The sequence below is a fragment of the Mobula hypostoma genome, chromosome 17 (assembly GCF_963921235.1).
Source record: "Mobula hypostoma chromosome 17, sMobHyp1.1, whole genome shotgun sequence".
Taxonomy (NCBI): Eukaryota; Metazoa; Chordata; class Chondrichthyes; order Myliobatiformes; family Myliobatidae; genus Mobula; species Mobula hypostoma.
The window spans coordinates 68,128,049-68,152,669 of record NC_086113.1 but is presented as its reverse complement, the minus strand read 5'-3'; the positions used below and the strand labels follow the sequence as shown (position 1 = coordinate 68,152,669).

Below are 24,621 nucleotides of genomic sequence, written 5' to 3'. Positions count from 1 at the left end.
ACAAATATAAAACACAAAATAATTGATTGCATAAGTATTCACCCCCTTCAAGTCAGTATTTAATAAATGCACCTTTGGCAGCAATTACAGCCTTGAGTCTGTGTGGATAAGTTTCTATCAGCTTTGCACATCTGGACACCGCAATCTTTCCCCATTCTTCTTTACAAAACTGCTCAAGCTCTGTCAGATTGCATGGAGATTACGAGTGAACAGCCATTTTCAAATCCAGCCACAAATTCTCAATTGGATTGAGGTCTGGACTCTGACTTGGCCACTGTAGGATATTAACTTCATTGTTTTTGAGCCATTCCTCTGTAGCTTTGGCTTTATGTTTGGGGTTGTTGTCTTGTTGAAAAACAGATCTTCTCCCAAGTCGCAGTTCTCTTGCAGACTGCATCAGGTTTTCCTCCAGGATTTCCCTGTATTATGTTGCATTCATTTTACCCTCCACCTTCACAAATCTTCCAGGACCTGCTGCAGTGAAGCATCCCCACAGCATGATACAGCCACCACCATATTTCATGGTAGGGATGGTGTGTTTTTGATGATGTGTGGTGTTTGGCTCATGCCAAACATAGCGTTTAGTTTAACGGCCAAAAAACTCAATTTTGGTTTCCTCAGGCCATAGAACCTTCTTCCAGCTGACTTCAGAGTTTCCCACATGCCTTCTGGCAAACTCTAACAGAGGTTTCGTATAAGTTTTTTGTAACAGTGGCTTTCTCTGTGCCACACTGCCATACAGCTGCGAGTGCTGAGAAGCACCTGGGCAACAGTTATTGTTTGCGCAGTCTCTCCCATCTCAGCCATTGAAGTTTGTAACCCTCCAGAGTTGTCATAGGTCTGCTGTTGGCCTCTCTTAATAGTCCCCTTCTTGCATGGTCACTCAGTTTTTGAGAACAGCCTGCTCCAGGCAGATTTACAACTGTGCCATATTCTTTCCATTTCTTGACGATTGGCTTACCTGTTCTCCAAGCGATATTCAGGGACTTGGAAATTTCCATCTCCTGACTTGCGCTTTTCAATAACCTTTTCACAGAGTTGCTTGGAGTGTTCTTTTGTCTTCATGGTGTAGGTTTTACCAGGAAACTGACTCACCAGCAGTTGGACCTTCCAGATACAGGTGTATTTTTACTACAATCAATTGAAGCACCTTGAATGCACACAGGTCTTCAAAAACAGATCTCTATTTAACTAATTATGTGATTTCTAAAACCATTTGGCCGCACCAATGATGATTTGGTGTGTCATATTAAAGGGGGGGGGGTGAATACTTATGGAATCAATTATTTTGTGTTTTATATTTAGATGACTGCATTTTCGCTTTGCCACTAAAGTCTTTTTCTGTTGATCAGTGTCAAAAAAGCCAAATTAAATCCGCTGTGATTCAATGTTGTAAAACAATAAAAGATGAAAGCTTCTTGGGGGGGGAGAGGGGGGATGAATACTTTTTATAGGTCCAAGACCCTGAGCAACAATGTCCAGCAATCGATGGTACAGTCCCCCCGGTAGTGCGCAGACGTATGCAATCCGGCCTGACATTCCACTGCTTGAACACGGGAGATTGATGGGAGGGGAGAGGCCAGGCCCAGCTCTGCGTAGACGTCATGCTGTAATGCTTCCGCATCTTCTCACCTGGTCTGCAGCAGCATACAAGCCTGAGGCTTGAGGCCTAGTTCTCGCTCTAACCAAGGCTACACAGGTTCCATATCATCTGTCCCTTCACCAGACAAGGGTAACAGGCCTATGGCCGCTTACATAATCACTGTCCAACAGCGTGCTGCGATTGCAAGTGAAATGTCTGTGACAATCTTCCACGCTTATACTGCATCAACTCCGATGATTTCGAATAGCAGGCAGCAACACGGTCTGCAGCCAGGTCAGTTCCTCCCGACATACCCGCCAGCTCCTTCTGCAATATCCTGGCCACCTCGGCCAGCGCCTTCTCCACCGTCCCAACCTTGGCTGACTCCGCCACAGACCCGTTCCAGCTACTCCTTCAACAAGCAGCTCACTGATGGAGTAGCCCTGCAGTACCCAATGTTCCTGGAGTAGAATTCTGTTTCGATTTTAAAAACACGAATTTCATAAAGAGAAAAGCGTCTTTGGTTGGCCCCTGAGTGGCCACTGCATTCACACATGCTGCCATCTTACTGAAAGAGTCCATATAGAATTTGGAGTCCTCATATTGACTCAGAAAACTTTCCTGGACACATTTCACAAATTTCACCCTACACAGTTCATTAACATGCTGGATAGTCCAGTAAGTACTGGAAGAATGAAAATCTCCGGTGTAACTGTGGGAGATTTATTACAACTAAGCGCAATTTTTATACATGCCTCCTACACTTCAAGTTCCCACTGACCTTTGGAGGTGTGGCGTATAATACAGCCCTACCAGAGTATCTGTTCCCTTTTGTTTCTGAACTCTGATCATCAGTCAAACCAAAACTGTGCACATAACCACATTACAATAACATTGTTGCTGAGAATCAGTGGCCAAATTACTAGGTACCTCCTGAGCTGTTCCATCCTGCCATTTTGAATCAACAATAGTTCCACGGTCATAGTCAGTTAGATCACAATTCTTCTCCATTCTGATGTTTGGTCTGAACCTCTTGACCATGCCTGCATGCTTTTATGCATTGAGTTGCTGCCACAGGATTGGCTGATTGCATCAATAAGCAGGTGTGTGGAGTAAAGTGGCAGCTGAGTGAATGGTGACCTGCTGAGCGTGTTTCTTAGAAATACAGTGTTGCCTGAGGATTGGGAATGGAATTCATTGCCCACACAGCCTTAGTTACACTATGTGTAATCGTTGTCAGTGTGGTATTGTATCCATGCGAGAAAGTTAATGGCATCCATTTATATCGTCCCTTTAATAGCTTTGATGTTCAAAATAGTAAAGTCACTTTAAAATGCTGAGTTTTAAATGCTGAATTTTAAATCTAAAATTTAACTCTTCAATAATAAATAAATGTCATGTGGCATGTACCACAGGCACCTTGAGTTTCACTGCTGAGGTTACTGAAACATTAAACTTGCTTAAAGATGTCTGACATTACAGCATTAGATCCTATTGCATGGCTATTGCATCTGAGTACTAATTATTACCCAGCAACTGGTTAATTAGTAAGAATTTTAGCGCCAGTTTTGTAGCTGTCCACGGGGTGAAGTGTTCTGTATTGCTCTGTTGCTAACCGCTCCAACTTGAGATGCGGGTGACAAGGGGATGTGGTTGTGCTGTTTTGCGGTGACGTCTGACCCATGCAGGCTGCACAGATCACACTCATTGGCTTGTCTAACCTGGGGTATATGCTGCGAGGTGATGTAGATGGTCATTCTGTGGGGAAGGTGGAGGTAGAAGGATGCCTGGAGGAAGACTGGGGGCTGGTAGCGTAGACATGTAGGATGTCTGAGTGGTAAAAGGTGATACCTCAAAGAGCTGGCATCCATCTGTAATTGTCTTCTCATTACTACCATCGAGGAGGAGTTATAAGAGTCTAAAGAGACACACTGAATCTTCCAGGAACAGCTTCTTCCACTCTGCCATCAGATTTCTGAAAGAACAGTGAACCAATGAACACCTCAATATTTTTGCTCTCATTTTATACTACCTATTTAATATTTTAGTATAAATTTCTTATTGTAATTTATATATGGTAACCTAGTGATTAGCACAGCGCATTACGGTACCAACAACCCGGATACAATTCCCGGCAGTGCAGCAATGTAGAGATTAGCACAACGTGTTACAATACCAACAACTGGATACAATTCCTGGTGGTACGGTAATGTGGAGATTAGCACAACGTGTTACAATACCAACAACTGGATACAATTCCTGGTGGTACGGTAATGTGGAGATTAGCACAACATGTTACAATATCAACAACTGGATACAATTCCTGGTGGTACGGTAATGTGGAGATTAGCACAACGTGTTACAATACCAACAACTGGATACAATTCCTGGTGGTATGGTAATGTGGAGATTAGCACAACGTGTTACAATACCAACAACTGGATACAATTCCTGGTGGTACGGTAATGTGGAGATTAGCACAACGTGTTACAATACCAACAACTGGATACAATTCCTGGTGGTACGGTAATGTGGAGATTAGCACAACATGTTACAATACCAACAACTGGATACAATTCCTGGTGGTACGGTAATGTGGAGATTAGCACAACGTGTTACAATACCAACAACTGGATACAATTCCTGGTGGTACGGTAATGTGGAGATTAGCACAACGTGTTACAATACCAACAACTGGATACAATTCCCGATGGTACAGTTACATAGAGATTAGCACAACGTGTTACAATGCCAACAACTGGATACAATTCCCGATGGTACAGTTACATAGAGATTAGCACAACGTGTTACAATGCCAACAACCGGATACATTTCTTGGTGGTACAGTAATGTGGAGATTAGCACAACGTGTTACAATACCAACAACTGGATACAATTCCCGATGGTACAGTAACATAGAGATTAGCACAACGTGTTACAATACCAACAACCATATACAATTCCCGATGGTACAGTAACATAGAGATTAGCACAACATGTTACAATACCAACAACCGGATACAATTCCTGGTGGTACGCTAACGTGGTGATTAGCACAACGTGTTACAATACCAACAACCGGATACAATTCCTGGTGATACGGTAACGTGGTGATTAGCACAATGTGCTACAGTACTACGACCCTGATACAATTGCCACTGCTGTCTGTAAGGGGTTTTTAACTGTGGGTTTCCTCTGGGTGCTCTGGTTTTATCCCTCAGGCCAAAGACATACCGGTTGGTAGGTGAATTACAGATTGTAAGTGGTCCTGTGATTAGGCGAGGGTTACTTTGGGGAGAGCTGGGCAGTGCAGCCCGAAGGGTCGAGTTGTATCTCAATAAAAATAAGTAAATAAATAAGGGCATCTGAATTAAACGGAGGAGTAGCCACTCAGCTCCACCCCTGTTCCACTAATATAACAACATCATGGTCAGCTCAACGTTTCCTCCCATTCTCAATAACCTTTCACCCCATAACTTTATACTAACCTTTGTGAGAGAGAGTTTCAAATATCCGCAAGATTCTGCCTATTGTGCAGTGACCCCGAGATCTAAATTCTCCCACAAGAGGAAACATCCTCCCCACCATGTCCCCTCTGGATCTTCAGTGTTTCTAAAGCCCAAGAGATATGAACTCCAGGACTGGCTGGAGAGGAGCACCACGGTCAGTGGGCCGGACTGGACTGGAGAGCAATGCCACGGTCAGTGGGCTGGACTGACTGGGGAGAAACACCACGGTCAGTGGGCTGGACTGACTGGGGAGAAACACCACGGTCAGTGGGCCGGACTGGACTGGAGAGAAACGCCACGGTCAGTGGGCTGGACTGACTGGAGAGAAACGCCACGGTCAGTGGGCTGGACTGGCTGGAGAGCAATGCCACGGTCAGTGGGCTGGACTGACTGGAGAGCAACACCACGGTCAGTGGGCTGGACTGGAGAGAAACGCCACGGTCAGTGGGCCGGACTGGACTGGAGAGAAACGCCACGGTCAGTGGGCTGGACTGACTGGAGAGCAACACCACGGTCAGTGGACTGGACTGACTGGAGAGAAACGCCACGGTCAGTGGGCTGGACTGGAGAGAAACGCCACGGTCAGTGGGCTGGACTGACTGGAGAGAAACACCACGGTCAGTGGGCTGGACTGGACTGGAGAGCAACACCACGGTCAGTGGGCTGGACTGACTGGAGAGCAACACCACGGTCAGTGGGCTGGACTGGACTGGAGAGCAACGCCACGGTCAGTGGGCTGGACTGGACTGGAGAGAAACGCCACGGTCAGTGGGCTGGACTGGACTGGAGAGAAACGCCACGGTCAGTGGGCTGGACTGACTGGAGAGAAACACCACGGTCAGTGGGCTGGACTGACTGGAGAGAAACGCCACGGTCAGTGGGCTGGACTGACTGGAGAGCAATGCCACGGTCAGTGGGCCGGACTGGACTGGAGAGAAACGCCACGGTCAGTGGGCTGGACTGACTGGAGAGCAACACCACGGTCAGTGGACTGGACTGACTGGAGAGAAACGCCACGGTCAGTGGGCTGGACTGGAGAGAAACGCCACGGTCAGTGGGCTGGACTGACTGGAGAGAAACACCACGGTCAGTGGGCTGGACTGGACTGGAGAGCAACACCACGGTCAGTGGGCTGGACTGACTGGAGAGCAACACCACGGTCAGTGGGCTGGACTGGACTGGAGAGCAACGCCACGGTCAGTGGGCTGGACTGGACTGGAGAGAAACGCCACGGTCAGTGGGCTGGACTGACTGGAGAGAAACACCACGGTCAGTGGGCTGGACTGACTGGAGAGAAACGCCACGGTCAGTGGGCTGGACTGACTGGAGAGCAATGCCACGGTCAGTGGGCTGGACTGACTGGGGAGAAACACCACGGTCAGTGGGCTGGACTGGCTGGAGAGGAGCACCACGGTCAGTGGGCCGGACTGGACTGGAGAGCAATGCCACGGTCAGTGGGCTGGACTGACTGGAGAGCAACACCACGGTCAGTGGGCTGGACTGGAGAGAAACGCCACGGTCAGTGGGCTGGACTGACTGGAGAGAAACACCACGGTCAGTGGACTGGACTGACTGGAGAGAAACGCCACGGTCAGTGGGCTGGACTGGAGAGAAACGCCACGGTCAGTGGGCTGGACTGACTGGAGAGAAACACCACGGTCAGTGGGCTGGACTGGACTGGAGAGCAACACCACGGTCAGTGGGCTGGACTGGACTGGAGAGCAACGCCACGGTCAGTGGGCTGGACTGGACTGGACAGAAACGCCACGGTCAGTGGGCTGGACTGACTGGAGAGAAACACCACAGTCAGTGGGCTGGACTGACTGGAGAGAAACGCCACGGTCAGTGGGCTGGACTGACTGGAGAGCAATGCCACGGTCAGTGGGCTGGACTGACTGGGGAGAAACACCACGGTCAGTGGGCTGGACTGGACTGGAGAGCAACACCACGGTCAGTGGGCTGGACTGACTGGGGAGAAACACCACGGTCAGTGGGCTGGACTGGACTGGAGAGCAACACCACGGTCAGTGGGCTGGACTGACTGGGGAGAAACACCACGGTCAGTGGGCTGGACTGACTGGAGAGCAACACCACGGTCAGTGGGCTGGACTGACTGGAGAGAAACACCACGGTCAGTGGGCTGGACTGACTGGAGAGAAACGCCACGGTCAGTGGGCTGGACTGACTGGAGAGCAACACCACGGTCAGTGGGCTGGACTGACTGGGGAGAAACGCCACGGTCAGTGGGTTGGACTGGACTGGAGAGCAACACCACGGTCAGTGGGCTGGACTGGACTGGAGAGCAACGCCACGGTCAGTGGGCTGGACTGACTGGGGAGAAACACCACGGTCAGTGGGCTGGACTGACTGGAGAGAAACACCACGGTCAGTGGGCTGGACTGACTGGAGAGAAACGCCACGGTCAGTGGGCTGGACTGGAGAGCAACACCACGGTCAGTGGGCTGGACTGACTGGGGAGAAACACCACGGTCAGTGGGCTGGACTGACTGGAGAGAAACACCACGGTCAGTGGGCTGGACTGACTGGAGAGAAACGCCACGGTCAGTGGGCTGGACTGACTGGGGAGAAACACCACGGTCAGTGGGCTGGACTGACTGGAGAGAAACACCACGGTCAGTGGGCTGGACTGGACTGGAGAGCAACGCCACGGTCAGTGGGCTGGACTGACTGGGGAGAAACACCACGGTCAGTGGGCTGGACTGACTGGAGAGAAACACCACGGTCAGTGGGCTGGACTGACTGGAGAGAAACGCCACAGTCAGTGGGCTGGACTGGAGAGCAACACCACGGTCAGTGGGCTGGACTGACTGGGGAGAAACACCACGGTCAGTGGGCTGGACTGACTGGAGAGAAACACCACGGTCAGTGGGCTGGACTGGACTGGAGAGCAACGCCACGGTCAGTAGACTGGACTGGGGAATTAAGCCACGGTCAGTGGAATGGAGAGCATGGCATCTGAGGTTGGTGCCTGAACTGATCCAGGTGTGAGATCAGTGAGCGTTCATTGTGGAATGATTGCTGATGGTTAGAAGGGTAAGAGTGGAACTTCACTCCGTGGGGCTCTGGACCAAAGGGACAAATGCATGGCTTCTGGGAGTGATGGTGGAACTATGCTCCTTCCATCCGTTGGGCTTGTTTGATTGGTTGATTGTGCCAGTGAGATCAGGTGATATAAACAGCCCCAGAATTGTGAGCCCTTGGCTGTCCTTTCAGATAGACTTGGAAATAAATGACAGAAAGCAAAACAGACTAAACATCAGTTAGGTTAAAAGGCCAGGTACCAAGTTATTAAATAAAAAGTAGATATGTTTTCAAAAATATTTTTGTATAATTTTTATCTTGCAAGGATGGAATTGCTGCCTTACTGACAAAGTGAGTTTTTGGAGAGGGAGGTGGGTAAGAGTGGGGTGTGTAGGGAGAACACATAAAATTGGGGTTGTGCTGCAGCTGATGATGTCATAGATCGTGCAGTCAGGACAAATGTTTTTGCACTGTAAACAGTTCACATGGAAACACAGTTCTATTAAATCATTGACGTGCTGGTTGCAGCATTAAAGTCTACTATGCAGGAGCAAGAAGTGATTGACAGTAAGCCCTGGATTTTGCTCTGAACCGTGAGCTCCCAAGGAGTTTTTGGAGGGAGGATGGTTTGTCAACATTGTAACTTTGAATTTTGGGTGGTAATCATAATTACTTCTGGAAGTGGATTTATTTTGTGTATATCAGCCTGAAAAACTGCCACATTTGCACTAAGTGAAAACCCAGTCGACCTGTCTGAATCTTGTGGGTCAGAGATGGTATGCTCAAATAAAAATTATTCACTTAAATAAGATAATTTTACAGATGAAGGAACTTTTGAGAACATTGCAAAAAGTGGGACGTGCCAGAGTGATAGGGGAAGGCAGAACTTTAGCCTGTCAAGCCTATATTACACTATTCTTGCCCCAATCTCATTTTTTTTTGCTCCCCACATTCCCATTAACTTTCCCCATGTTCTGCCATTCACCTACACTAAAGAAGAAGCATGCAGCATCCACCGAAACAACCAATGTCTTTGTCTCTGAGACATGTAGAAAATGGAATCTCGAAAGGAAACATACCCACTGGGTTTTGGGGAGAATGTGTAAACTCTACACGGACGGGGCTGGAACCCAGGTCTCTGCTGCGTACTGTCTCAGCCGAAAGGCTGAAATATGACTGGAATACTCCAGCAGATTGTAGAATATTGGAGAGCTGTATGATTTGATGGTGCTGGCAGAAACAAAGGCTAGAAATAATTGGTGGCCCACGCTGAGCAGCTGGTAAACATAAAATTTTGTAGATGCTGAAAATCTTGAGTAACACACAAATTATTGGAGGAATTTACCAAATCAGACAGTATTTACGGATGGGGATAAACGGTCGACATTTCAGTCTGAGACCCTTCATCAGGGCAGGAAAGGAAGGGGAAGGGGCCAGAATAGGAAGTTGAGGGGTGGGGTGGGAATACAAGCTGCAGGTGATAGTAACTGTTCATGGTGATACACAAGTTGTAAAGGTCCAAGAGTAGAAGAAATGCTAAATAATACACTGATGTTTGTGTGGGGAGAGGAATCGTTATCTTGTTTCCTTCAACAGTGGAGAATAAGAAGGCAGGATGAATCTGAATAAATTAGTTGAGCATGATTATGCAACAGTGGTTGACTTTGCTGCCTGCCTGCCTGCCCTGTGTAATGTTGGAGATACAGGGTGTGGAGCAATGAGATCATCTGGAATACTTGGTGGTTGTTCATGATCTGCTGGGAAGTCCCAAATGGACGTATTGACTAAGTTGTTAATCCTTCCAGCCAATTAACCTAAGAGATGTGGGGGTCTGCTTGGGCACAGTAGCCTCCCAGAGATGATAATCTGATGATCAAAAGTCTGATTTAATGTTAATTAAAAGCAGACAATTCTGGATACAGCAGGTCAGTTATGCCTGTGGAAAGAGAAACTGAGTTAATGTTTCAGTTTGAATTGAGAAGGAGACAAGGGATACTGTGGGGAGGTTCTTGTGGAATGTCTTGGAAACTGGGGTGACCATGGGGATGAGCTGTAAACAAGATTATCTGGTCAATGAGTGAATGTGGTCAGTTAGTGGGTGAGAATATGGACTAATGTGAGACATCAAACCATCTTTGGATTAACTCAGCTTCAAGCAGCATTTATGGGAGGTAAATGTTTTGATCCAAAATGTCAAAACTTCCTTTCCTCCTATGGATGCCACTCAGCCCAATGAAATCGTTGCTCCAGATTCATAAATCTACAGTCTCTTGGTCTGAAAAGTGGAATTTGTGAAATGCAGAGCAGGAAGACGTGCCAGGCAGATCAGACTGAACATGTCCTCCGCTCCCAAATAAAAGCAAGAAGTGAACAAGCTGAGCTAACGTCACAGATGGGTGACTGATAGAGACAGAGAAATGAAGTTGTTCAAAGTCGTAAAATTCAGGAGTGAGTGCTGCAGGCTGCAACCTGTCCAGACAGGAGATGAGCTGGTGTTCTTCAAACTTGCATTGGACCTCACAGTAACAGTACAGCAGGGCACAATCTGATATGTCAGAGTAGAATGTGGAATTCAAGAATACAAATTAAACTGATTTTCTGTTTTAATGTTCTTAACTATTGGGGAAACCCTTTCCGAATAGTCCCATCTTCGAGGTCCACCTAAATGACACACAACATTTCATTTGATAGATAACATTCTAACAGTCCAGAACTCACTCAGTACTCAGATTTTTACACTCCCATCTGCGGCGTACAAGCCAAGTCTTCTCTGTTTCAGAATTCAGGTGTTTGGTTGGAAAAGTAATGGTTTCTTAAATAACTAATACAGGGTGTTCTGTGAAATCTTTGCCAATATAACTTGGTTGACAAAATGCTTGAGGGATGTCAGGCTTCTTTCAGATATTCTTGCTATTCAGTGACAAAAGCCAGTTAATTCTGAAACAGAACGTGCCTTTTTGAAAATCTACTCAACTTGAAGCAGACCAACCTCACCCATCTGTGGGATTGTGACCTCTCATCAGGAAACTGCACTCCCCACATGGTTCAGTATGTTCTTTTACTGGACTGGAAACTTCTTTCTGGCTCCATGTGATCTCAGCAGTAGATCTTTGCCCAGGATTTACTGCCATTCTGATGATCAACCTCAGTGGTTGTGAAAAGCCACACGAACCAGCTGCTCCAATTCTGAGACTGTGCTGTTTAAAGGGCTGGTGCTCCACGTGTATTTTGTGACCTCCTGTACAGGCCCTTGTCTTGTACTTGAACTATTACCTAGATGGTCATGGTTATTTTTGGTCTGTTCATCTCAGCACCATTCTGCTGTCAATCCCTGTCATATCTCCCTCTGTGTTGCCTACTGCTGCCTTGGGATGGTCTTCACTTGATTACATGTTCAGAAGGTCCCTGAGGCCCACGTCCATAGCTCCCTGAAAGGGGCTGCGGTAGTCGATAGGATGGTAAAGCCCTATGGTATGCTTGCCCTGATAGAGAACAAAGTGAAGTGCTAGAGGAGTTCACCAAGTTGGGCAGCATCTGTGGAGGGGAATAAACAGTTGGAAATTCGAGCCAAGACCCTTTAGCAGGACTGGAAATGAAAGGGGAAGAAGCTAGACTTAGAAGGTGGGGAGAAGGGTAGGAGTACAAGCTGGCAGGTAGCAGTAATACACAAGTTGTAAAGATCCAAGGTTAGAAACAAAGCTAAATAATATATTCCAGTCAAGATGGTGCCAACGTACAATGCTGCTTTGGTCGACATCTTCCATATAACTCACAACAATGTCTTTTTTTTTACTCTTTTTACATTTGTATCTCACCTTGAATGTATTTTTGGGACTGTTGGAGCCTGCAGTTTACAGTTTGGAGATCGATTAAGTGATCCAGTGCTTTGCTGTTTCCAAGGAGATTCCAGGAAGCAAGTGGATACCCATACAACCTCGATGTGAAGAAACTTTAGGATGGGGCACTAACCAATGTTTGACTCTATTTAACTGGTTAAAGCATCCATTAATCACTGATTAAAGCATCGAGGAAGATTGAGGCATCGAGGCGAACGAGGAAGGCGAATGAAAGTTCAGTGCCGACCGCCTTCCTTTTGATTGCTGCTAGAGAAAGGAGTCTGGTCTTTTGCTGTGTGGCTCATTGTGGCCGGTGTGTAGGCCTCTCTGCCTCGTGTGGTGTCCCTCTCTTCTGATGAATGCTGGTGATATTCTAGAATGGTATTGTGGTTCTGTGCTTATGGATTGGACTATTGCGTTTATGGACTGTGGACTACAGGCTGTTATATTCTGTGTTTCTTATCGCCCATTTCTTTTCCGTTTTGTTCTGTGAGGGGAGGGGGTTTAGGGGTTGATGTTGTATTAGTTTTTTTTGCGTGGAGAAGGGTTGTTTTTTGGGGGGTGTCGATATTCCTGTTCTGTTTTGTGCTGGGGAGAGTTTTGTTGGGGGTTGATGATTGAGATACCATTCTTATTTGTGCGGGGAAGTGGGGGGATAGGTTTGATGTTTCTCTCTGAACAACTTTCATGCTTTTTCTTTTTTCATGGCTATCTAGAGAAGATGTATTTCAGAGTTGTATATAGATACATGCTTTGATAAATGAACCTTTGAAATAATACACTGATATTTGTGTGGGGAGAGGAATCATCTTGTTTCCTTCAACAGTAGGGAATAAAAAGGCAAGAATATTCAGAATGAATCTGAATAAGTTAGTTGAGCATGATTATGCAACAGTGGTTGATATTGCTGCCTGCCTGCCTGCCCTGTGTAATGTTGAAGGTACAGGGTGTGGAGCAATGAGATCATTTGGATTATTTGGTGGTTGCTCATGATCTGCTGCAAGTACCAAATGGATGTATTATTTATTGAGGGGTTTAGGTAGGATGGTGTATGAAGATTGGAAATTAGCAACTGTTACATCTTTGTGGAATTAATAGTCTAGGGGTCAACCCTGTTACACAGACCACGTAGAGGAAGTTCAAGAAATAATCAAAGATGGAAGTATTGGTTACTTGGACAAGTGTACATTAATAGCAGAAAACCAGTTTAAGGCAAATTTTGTTCAAATGCAACTTTTGAAATTGAAATATCTTTATTGCCATTGCATAGTACAATTTGTCATGCACCAATACAACGAAAATGAGTTTGCAACTCTCATACTCAATGCTATAAAACAACAAATAAAATAAATAAACAATAAGTAAAATCAAGTAACCAGCAATGTCCGGCCGTACGAAAACGCAACTCAGATGCATGACAGCCATAAAACCAGCATTAAAGTAGCAATATAACAATTTATGGATGATGCTTGATCGATTGGTTCAGAGCAATTATAGCTCTGGGGAAAAAACTATTTTTCAGTCTGGAAGTGCGGGCATAGAAAATTTTATAACATCTGCCAGATGGAAGAAGTTCAAACAGATGATTTCATGGGTGTGTACTGTCCTTACAGATGCTTGTAGCTTTCCTTAGGCAGTGAGGGCTGTAGGTGTCCTCCAGGGCTGGGAGCTGTGTCCCGATGATCTTCTGTGCACTAGAGACGACCCGCTGAAGTGCTTTCCTATCAGCTGCTGTACAACTGAGATACCACACAGAGATGCAGTATGTTAAGATGCTCTCTATGGTGCAGTGGTAAAAGGGTCACCAGCATCTGTTCAGGTAGACCTTTGTGATATAATGAGGCAAATGATGTTATTGTGGTGTATAGATTAATTGATGAAGTGCTCATATCCTCAAGGTAGTAGCATAGATTTTAAATTAGCTCAGTCACAGGTAGGCAAGAATGTGAGATGTGAACCAGGAGTAGGCCATTTGACTCTTTATATCAGCTCTGTCATGATTGATCTTCCTCAATACCACTTTTTCCCAGTCATCTACATCTTTCAGTTCCCTGAGTCACTCTGACTGACTTAAATATACTCTTGAAATGTGTTAACACAGCCTTCATAGAAAATAATGTCAAACATTCACCAGATTTTGGGCGAAGGAATTTCTTCCCATCTATCCCAAATTGCTGTTTCTAGACGCCCCAGCTGGGTGAAATATCAACTGCATATACATCCTATCAAGCTCTGTTTAAGGAAAATCTTTTCAATGAGATCTCCCCTCATTCATACAAAATGCTTAAGTCTGCTTTATTTCTCCCCTGGGTAATTGCAATATCTCAGGATCCAGTCTGTCGTTTGCCAGTGGGGAGACCAGGCTTGTACTTCCCCGAGGTTCTAAATGCTTGCGCTATGTTGTTTTGAGAAGTGTTCTCTGAGGGCACTGGGGCTAATGACCTCTTGTAGTCTAGGGTAGCTGTACTGCCTTCCTGAGAGCAGGCTGGATCAATGAGTTTGGGTTTCTGCAGGGGGGCACACACTGCAACCTGATGACTCGTGCTAAGTTGTGCGTGTTGGAAAGATAGTCAGAGCACATGGAGTGAGCTGACACTTAGACTCATGCCAATCTTGTGATCTTCAGCAATGGAACAGTTATGCAGTGATGTTTAAATATAGGTTACAGATTTCACCCTTGTGCAATGTCATGTTTGAGTAGTTTAACAGGAAGATCTGAAACTTCCTGATTCAGATGCAGTACAGTTTTCCAAGTAAGATGAGATTCAACTTGTTCAGTTGAGGATTTTTGACTCACTTCTACCCTCTTTGCACACCAACAAGGTGGTGGATCACAGAGCCAGAATGCGGTTTGGTATTTCTATCTCAAAGAACTGCCGTGTGGATGGTTGCCACACTTGGACGTGCCGTTAAAGTTCCAGTGTGTGACTTGCGTGGAAACATTCCATGGTATCACCATACATGGATCTGACACGGGCTCTTCGTGGAAGTGACAGATACATCAAATATCATCACATAAAGCCTACCATTAGTCACATTTGGCTAATGACTCTGCTGTAATTATATGTGTTTTGTTGCCTTGCTTGTGCATAATTACCACCTTGGATAACTGTGATTACTAGTAGCTCTTGCAGTTGAGGAGAAGTGAAACGGAAGCTTACACAGAAGAATTTTTACTTAACCTGTAGCGTTCTTGCCATGCTGGTGATGATGCACATGGATGATTGACTTTAATCTCAGTCTACCTTGTTGCTTCAGGTACATATTGAGAAACCTTGGGCAATAGTCTGAATTTAACAACATAATAGGCTGTTATTTCTACCGTAAGCAGTGACTTCTGATACTGTTTAGACACAAGTTGCCTCACTGGGGAAGTGTATCAGACTTAAATCCGTTGTGAGCTAAAATATAAGAGCAGGAAGAGGCCATTGGGCCTTTCAAGACTCCTTCAGCATTCAGTAAGATCTCAGCTAATTTTTTACACTCCAGTATAATGTTTCTGTACTAATCCCACAACTGTCGATTTCCTTCTGGAAGTAGATTTTTTGATACTGTCTTGGAGGTGCTCAGCCTCAGCACCTCCACAACACTCCTGGGCAGAGAATTCCAAAGATCCACTGCCTCTTGGTGCTAAAATTTCACCCCATTTGCCCTCAGTGACTGACCCCTTATTGTGAACCTGTGACCAGTGGTTCTGACCATGACAAAAGAGGGTCTACCTGTTGTCATGAAAGAATATAATTATTAATTGGATGACCTTCTCTTCTTCTAAACTCCAGGGAGAATCGGTCCATTTGCTTATTCTCTTCTAAAATGACATCCCAGGATTCAGTTACTGCACGTCCTTCATCACAAGTACACCCCTCCTTTAGTGAGGAGGCCAAGTTGTACACAGCAGTCCCAGCAAAGCTCCATGTTACGGGAGCAAAATGTCTCAACAATTTTATCAAATGATTGAGACATTTTGCAGTAAAGTCTATTGTCTATTGGTTCCACGTATATTCATGCCACATTGTTAGGTACCTCCTGTACCTAATAAAGTGGCCACTGAGTATATTCATGGCTTTCTGCTGCTACAGTCTACCCGTCCCTACTGTACGCTTTCTGTCTCTCAACAAATGACTATTATGTCCTATCCCAAGTGATTTAGCTTGCTAATATAACCATGAAATTCTTCTGAAAGCTCAAAATATTACATTCTTGTCTTTCTTGCTACATTCTAAAAGTTATTTTTCATCACATTCCAATATGTGGGAACAGTTTTGGAGTTGATGGAGTTTTGGAACGTGATTGAAAGTTAAGCTGTGGATGTTGTCTATGTGGAGTTTAGTAAGAAGTTTGACAAGGCCCTTTATGGGAGGCTCATCCAGAAGATAATGATGTATGGGATTCATGGTGTGTTGGCTGTTCGGATTCAGAACTGGCTTGCCCATAGAACACAGGGTTAGTGATCACTGGGACTTACTGTGGCTGGAGGTCAATGATAGGTGGTGTTCCACAGGCATCATACTGGGACCTCTGGTATGGGCAGAGATCTGGCAGATAGAGTTTAATCTGCCAAATATGAGGTGTTGCACTTTGAGAGATCAAATGATAAGAGACAGTACACTGTTACTAGCAAGACCCTTGTGCAGAGTGAACATGGGGTTCAAGTCAATAGCTCCCTGAAAATGGCTACCTTAATTATGTTATAAAGAAGGTGTATGGCATACTTTCTTCTATTCGTCGAGATTCTGAGTTCAAGAGTCAGGAAGTTATTTTGCTGCCTTATGAAAATCTGGTTGGATTGTATCTGGTGTATTGTACAAGTATTTCATTGAGTTCTGTTTGCCATGAAGAAGGCTTTAGTGAGGGTGTGGAGTTTTACCAGGATGCTGCCTGGGTTAGAATGCATGTACTATAAGGAAAGGTTGAACAAACTTTGGTTGTTTCCTCTGGGCAATGAGAGGTACAGAGTAAACAGCCAGTTCCTTATTCCCACGGTTCAAAGTGTTTTAAGCCAGAGGGCACACATTCAACACAAAATACTCTGCAGATGCTGGGGTCAAAGCAACACTCACAACACACTGGAGGAACTCAGCAGGTCGAGCACCCTCCCCCCACCTTCTTTGTAGGGCCTCTGCCCCTTCCATCTACAGTCCTGACATGGGTTCTGCCCCGAAACGTTGACTGATGGTTTCCACGGTTGCTGCCCCACCTGCTGAGTTCGTCCAGCGTGTTGTGAGTAGGCACACATTTAAGGTGAGAGGGGTTAATTTCAAAGCAGATGGGCAGGGCAAATTTTCTTTTGAAGAATGGTTGGCGTTTACAATGTGCCGCGAATACGATAGAGACATTCTCGAGCCTCCTGGATAGGCACAGGGATGTGCAGAGAATGGGGGGATAGGGACATTGTGGAATCACAAGAAAAACATCCCAGACAATCATTTGCACTGCGCAACCCCTCGGCACAATAGGGATTAATTGAGTTAGGTGTTTATAAGGGCCTGTTCTTGTGCTCTGTTTTTTGTTGTGGAAAATAGCTGCCAGATATCCTGAGGTCTTCGACAAATTGGCAGGAGGTCAACAAAAGCTTAACCTTCCCATATTGGAGCAGAGTTTTGCAGTGTAATCAGTCTTTGGTCATTTAACTGACATATCTGTTAGTTGGGTATTTAAGTTCAAGGTAAATGTATTATCAGAGTACATGTGCCACCACATACGACCCTGAGGTTCTTTTTCCTGTGGGCATACTCAACAAATCTACAGAATCGTAACGATAAGCAGGATCAATGAACAACAGGCTGTACAAATGCAAATATAAATAATTAACAATAAGTACAAGAGCATGAAATAGCAAGATAAAAGAGTCCTTAAAGTGAGATAATTTGCTGTGGAAACATCTCAGTAGATGAGTGTAGTTATCCTCTTTTGTTCAAGAGCCTGATCGTTGAGAGGTATTAACTGTTCTTGAACCTCGTTGTGTGAGTCCTGAGGTACTTGTACCTTCTGCTTGATGGTAGCAGCGAGAAAAGAGCATGGCCTGTGTGGTGAGGACTTTTGATGATGGATGCTAGTTGGGAGGGTTTTACTCGTGATGTACTGGGCTGAATCCACTACATTTTGTAGGATTTTCTGTTCGAAGGCATTGGTGTTCCCATACAAGGCCATAATGCAGACAGTCAGCACACTTTCCACCACATCCGTAGAAGTTTGTCAAAACTTCTGATCTCATGCCGAATGTCCGCAGATTCCTAAAGAACTAGAGGCGCTGTCATGCCTTCTTTGCATTCACACTTGCTTGATGGGTCCAGGACAGGTCCTCTGAGATAGTGACACCCAGGAATTTAAAATTACTGACCCTCTCCACCTCTCATCCTTGCATGATTCATGGACCTCTCGTTTCTCTCCTGAAGTCTTCCTCATGTATGCTGATTCATCACCGCCTTTGATTTGGCCCTCAACATGGGGTCATCAGCACACTTGAATGTGGTGTTGGAGCTGTGCTTAGCCACACAGTCATAGGTATATAGCGAGTAGAGCAGAGGGCCGAACACACAGCCCTGTGGTGTACTTGTGCTGATGAAGATTGTGGAGGAGATGGTTTTGCCGAACTGACTGGGGACTGCAAATGAGGAAATCCAGGATCCAATTTATCATGGGATAGATCAGGTCTTTATCATGAGAGGGAAACTCCAGAGCATGATGGTGTGTCTGGGAGTGAGGGTCTGGAGAGTGATGGTGAGTCTGGAGAGTGATGGTGTGTCTGGGAGTGAGGGTCTGGAGAGTGATGGGTGAGTCTGGGAGTGAGGGCCTGGAGAGTGATGGTGTGTCTGGGAGTAAGGGTCTGGAGAGTGATGGGGTGTCTGGGAGTGAGGGTCTGGAGAGTGATGGGTGAATCTGGAGAGTGATGTGAGAGTCTGGGGAGTGATCGTAAGTCTGGGAGTGAAGGTGTGTCTGGGAGTGAGGGTGTGTCTGGGAGTGAGGGTCTGGAGAGTGATGGTTAGTCTGAAGAGTGATGGTGAGTCTGGAGAGTGATGGGTGAGTCTGGGAGTGAGAGTCTGGGGAGTGATGGTGAGTCTGGAGAGAGATCATGAGTCTGGAGAGTGATGGATGTGTCTGAGGAGTAAGGGTCTGGAGAGTGATGGGTGAGTCTGGGAGTGAGGGTCTGGAGAGTGGTGGGTCTGGGAGTGAGAGTCTGGAGAGTGATAGTGAGTCTGGGAGTGATGGTTTGGAGAGTGATGGGTGAGTCTGGAGAGTGATGGTGGGTGTGGGAATGGGTCTGGAGAGTGATGGGTGAGTCTGGGAGTGAGGGTCTGGAGAGTGATGGGTGAGTCTGGGAGTGAGGTTCTGGAGAGTGATGGGTGAGTCTGGAGAGTGAGGATCTGGAGAGTGATGGTGGGTCTGGAGAGTGATGGGTGTGGGAGTGAGGGTCTGGAGTGTGATGGGTGGGTCTGGACAGTGATGTTGGGTCTGGGAGTGAGGGTCTGGAGTGTGATGGATGGTCTGGAGAGTGATGGTGGGTGTGGGAGTGAGGGTCTGGAGAGTGATGGTGGGTGTGGGAGTGAGGGTCTGGAGAGTGATGGTGGGTCTGAGAGTGAGGGTCTGGAGAGTGATGGTGAGTCTGGAGAGTGAGGGTTTGGAAAGTGATGGGTGAGTCTGGGAGTGAGGGTCTGGAGAGTGATGTGATAGTCTGGAGAATATTGGGTGAGTCTGGGGAGTGATGGTGTGTCTGGGGAGTGATGGTGTGTCTGGGAAGTGAGGGTGTGTCTGGGAGTGAGGGTCTGGTGAGTGATGGTGGGCCTGGAGAGTGATATTGGGTCTGGAGAGTAATATTGGGTCTGGGAGTGAGGGTCTGGAGTGTGATGGTGTGTGCTTTATCATTACAGGTGTGCCAAGGATATTGGAACTGGTGTGGTACCGGAATTGGTTTCCCCAGGGCCTGATCCAGGGTTCAGCAATCAGCCTGCCGATGGCCATCTATTGGACCCGGTGAAACTTGCCAAACTGGACACCGCAGCCCTCAGTGGAAACATCTCGGCTGACACCCTGTCTGCCCCGGAGCTGTCGGATTGCCTATTGCCCGCCTGTGACGCAGGCACCCATGAGGTGCTCTACGTGAGGGAGGCAGGAGAGCTGGAAGATGCTGCCTGCAGTGAGGAGCACAAGGATGCCTGCACCATTACTGGTATGTCACTGACATTTCGTGTCACAGTAATGCAAACTGTTGTGGTCTTTGTGCTCGTGACAGAGGACCGAACCACTTCCCGAACTTTGCACTCACAATCAGAAGGTGACCACCCCTTCCTGTCGAGGAATAGCAAAGAGAGTAAACAGACATGGGTCTTGATCTTGGGTTTCTTGTATGCAACTTGCTCTATCACTGACTCTCCACTGCTGACCTGCAGTTAATCACCCAATCCCTCCATGACCTTTCCTCCATGGCCTCGTGCACTGAACAGGCCACAAGCAGCAGGTTTATGAGTTCACCACTCCCTTCCTGACCTGAGTGTCATTACTGTGTGAGCATTCATGTCCTTCATGTTCACCCTGGAATCACCTAGTTCAGGAGCACATTTGCAATATTCCCCTTTTCACCTCAGTATAGAACAGACAGGCTTCAGAGTTCTCCGTTTTTCTCAGGCCATAGGACATAGGAGTAGAATTAGACCATATGGCCCATTGAGTCTTCAGAGATGGAGACTAAGTTCTCCTTTTTTCTCAGACCATAGGCCATAGGAGTAGAATTAGGCCACATGGCCCAGAAATCTGGAATTTTTTTCATGGCTGATTTATTATCCCTCTCAACCCGATTTTCCTGATTTCTCCTCGTAACCTTCGACACCCTTACCATTACTAATCAGAACTTATCAACATCTGCTTTAATTATAACCAGTGAATTGACTTCTATAGTAGTATTAGTGGCAAAGAATTCCATAGATTTAGCACCCTCTGGATAAAAATTTCCTCCTCCTCTTTGCTCTAAATGGACGTCCAGTTATGAGGCTGTGCCCTCTCCTCCTGGACTCCCCCGCTAAAGGTAATATCTTCTCTACATCCACTCCACCTCAGCCTTTTAAAATTCAATAGGTTGCAGTAAGATTCCCCCCCCCCCATTCTTCTAAACTCCAGCAAGTACAGGTCTAGAGCAATCAAATACTCCTCAAACATTAACCCTTACATTCCGAAATCATTCTCGTGAGCCTCCTCTGGATACTCTCCAATGCCAGCACATCTTTTCTTGGATACGAGGCCCAAAATGGCTCAGTATTCCACGTATGGTCTGACCGATGCCTAATACAGCCTCAGCATTACACTCTTGCTTCATATTCTGGTCCTTTTGAAACAAAATACTTAATGAGTTTGTCTGCCATTTCTTTGTCGCCCATTACTACCTCTCCAGCATCATTTTCCTGTGGTCTGATATCCACTCTTGCCTCTTTTTTACTCTTTATACAGTATGTCTGAAAAAACTTTTGGTATCCACTTTTATATTGTTTTATAGCTTGCCTTCATAGTTCATCTTTTCTCTCCTTATTGGTTTTTTAGTTGCATTTTATTTGTTTTTAAAAGCTTCCCACAGATTTTTGTTACATTATATGCCCTCTCTTTAGTTTTTATGCTGTGTCAGCCACAGTTGTCTCATTCTCCCTTTAAATTATGTTTTCTTCTTTGCGGTGTATCTATCTTGTGCCTTTCTAATTGCTCCCAGAAACTCTAACCATTGTTGCTCTGCCATCATTCCTGCTAGAGTCACCTTCCAATCAGCTTTTGTCAACTTCTCCTTCATGCCTCTGTAACTTGCTTATCTCCAGTGTAATTCTGATACATATGATTGTAGCTTCTCCCTCTCAAACTGCGGGGTGAATTCTATATGATGATTACTGGCTCCTAAGGCTCCCTTTACCTTAAGCTCCCTTGTCAAATCTGGTTCATTACACAATATCCAATCTAGAATTGCCTTTCCCCTAGTGATCTCAACCACATGCTACTCTAAGAAGCCATCTTGCAAGTAGTCTACAAATTCCCTCTCTTGGGATTCAGCACCAACCTGATTTTCCCAATCTACCTGCATTTTGAAATTCCCCATGACTATTGTAAAATCGACCTTTTCACCTGCCGTTTCTATCTCCTTTTGTAATTTGTAGCCTCCATTCTGGCTACTGTTCAGAGGCTTGTATGTGAATGCTGATGCAAAATACTTACTGAATTTGTCTGTGATTTCTTTGTCTCAGAATACTACTCCTCTGGCGTAATTTTCCAGCCTCCAATATTCACTCTTGTCTCTCTTTTACTCTATGTATCTGAAAAATCTTTATGTACCCTGTTTCATATTATTGCCTAACTTGCCTTCATATTATCATTTTTGCTCTCTTTATAGCATTTTTAGTTAGCATCTGTCAGTTTTTAAAAGCTTCCTAATCATCTACCTTCCCACTATTTTTTGCTCTATGATATACCCTCTTTTTCTTTTCTTCCTTTGTGAGCCCCAGTTCCCTCATTCTCCCTTTAGAATACCTCTTCATCTTTGCAATCTGTTTATCCTGTGCATTTTGAATTTTCCCTGTAAACACTAGCCGCTGTTCATCCTTTAAAATGCCGTGGACCTGATCTGAGAAATCCCTGACCGTGGCACCTGGGAAGCCACATACCATTTGGGAGTTTGGCTCGTGTCCACAGAATCTCCTGTCTGCCCCTCTGTGGAGCTCTGGAATTCTCTATCACAACTGACTCCCCTTCATCCCCCTTCCCTTCTGAGCCACACAGCCAGACCTGGTTGCTGCGGCTTTTGCCTGGTAGGTCATCACCCCCCAACCAGTGTCCAACATGGTATACTTATTATTTAGGGGAATGGCCACAGGAGTACTTGGCACTGGCTGCCTATTCCCTTTCCATCTCCTGACAATCACCCAGCTACCTGCGTCCTGCAATTTACCTCCTATATATCACCCACTCAGTTTCCTGTGCAAGCTGAAGGTCGTCCACGGGCAGCAACCTTTCCTTAACATGTAGCTGGATGCACCTTGTACAGGTGTAGTTATCAGGGTGACTGCAGGTCTCCTAGAGTTCCCTCATCTCTTGTGAAGGACATTCCTTTCCACTAACCCTGACTCATTCTTTCCATTCCAGCTTTGTACGGGTAGACAAGGAAAAGAAAAAAAATAAGATAAACTTGCTTAGAGCTTTCAGTTCCTGTCAGCTACATCTCTTGAGCCAAAGTCTGATCACTCCAACATTGGCACACTCCCACAATGGCTGCTTTGCTTCTTTTTATTGGCTTTTGCCAAGTGCCTAGTATTGATACGACTGAAGCCCATCAAAAGGTCCTGAAAGGCCTTGGGTTCTTTTAAAACTTGGCTCCACCTCTCCCACAAGCAAGTGCTGGTGATGATTGAAGGCTGCCAAAAAATCCCGAAAGGGCCTAATCTCTTTTTAAACCTCGCGCCACTTCTCCCTCAAGTAAGTGACCAACTTGGCTCTTACTGTCCTCCGAAAGATTTGCTTATGTAGTAAAGTTTGCAGATGAATCTGTGAATTTCCTGAACATCGCACCCATCATCTTACAGAATGTTGAGAGGGGATTTATGAATAGACATAACTTCTCATGCTAGTTTACATGAAGTCAATAAACTATGGATGCCAGCAACAGCTGTATCTAAAATTAAAGTATTAATTTCAGCTTTTGTACGTAATTACTGTGCTGGGGCAGCATGACAACATAATAATTAGTGCAGTCACTTTGCAACGGCTGCTGTAAGATCAATTCCTACTGTGATCTATAAAATGTTTGTACCTTCTTCCCTTTACCATGTAGATTTCTTCCAAGTGCTCCAGTTTCTTCCCACCTTCAAAAGATGTACAACCAGGGTTAGTGAGTTTTGGGCATGCTGTTTTTGTGTCGGAAGCATGGTGACAATTGTGGACAGCTTAGCACAACCCACATTGATTTAATTTGATGGAAAAAACACATTTCACAGAATTTCAATGCACTTATGACAAATAAATTCAACCTTTATCTTTAGATTTCTCAGGCAGATAGTTATCAACCTTTACAATTTCTAAAGGTATATATTTGTAATTTATAAGTGGATGTTACCTTCATGTCACTTGCAGCTGACCATAAGACATAGGAGCAGAATTAAGCTATTTGGTCCATCGAGTTTGCTCTAACACTCCATCATGACTGATTTATTATTCCCCTCAACCCTATTCTCCTGCCTTCTCCTTGTAACCTTTGACACCCTGATTAATCAAGAGCCTATTAGCCTCCGCCTTAAATATGCCCAATGACTTGGCCTCCACAGCTGTCTGTGGCAATTAGTTCCACAGATTCACCACCGTCGGCTAAAGTAATTTTTCATCATCTCTGTTCTAAATGAGTGTCTATCTGGTTCTAGATACCTCCACTATAGGAAATATCCTCGCCACATATACTTTATCCAGACCTTTCAATGCTCGATAGGTTGCAATGCGATCTTCCCTCATTCTTCTGAACCCCTGAGTGTGCAGTCTCAGAGCTACCAAGCACTCTTCATGTGTTGACCCTTTCATTCCCAGAATCATTCTCATGATCATCCTCTGGACTCTTCCCAAAGCCAGCATATTGTTTCTTAGATAACGGGCCCAAAACTGCTCTTGATACTCCAATACCTTGTAAAGCCTCAGCAGTATA

General features: G+C 45.6%; 1 protein-coding gene across 2 annotated transcripts in view; it reads left to right on the top strand.

Annotated features, from left to right (window-relative positions):
- The window catches only part of trak1a (trafficking protein, kinesin binding 1a), a 268,008-nt gene that overhangs the window by 75,460 nt on the left and 167,927 nt on the right, over positions 1–24,621 (top strand). Inside the window, exon 2 of one of the 2 annotated variants that reach the window (XM_063070077.1) lies at positions 19,838–20,136. Coding sequence is in view for 1 of the 2 variants with exons in the window: in XM_063070074.1 (XP_062926144.1) it covers positions 23,804–23,816 (13 nt within the window). In the remaining variant the exon portion in view is untranslated. Of the gene's footprint in view, positions 1–19,837; positions 20,137–23,798; positions 23,817–24,621 lie in introns of those variants that run through there. The other variant, XM_063070074.1, reaches the window with a different exon arrangement.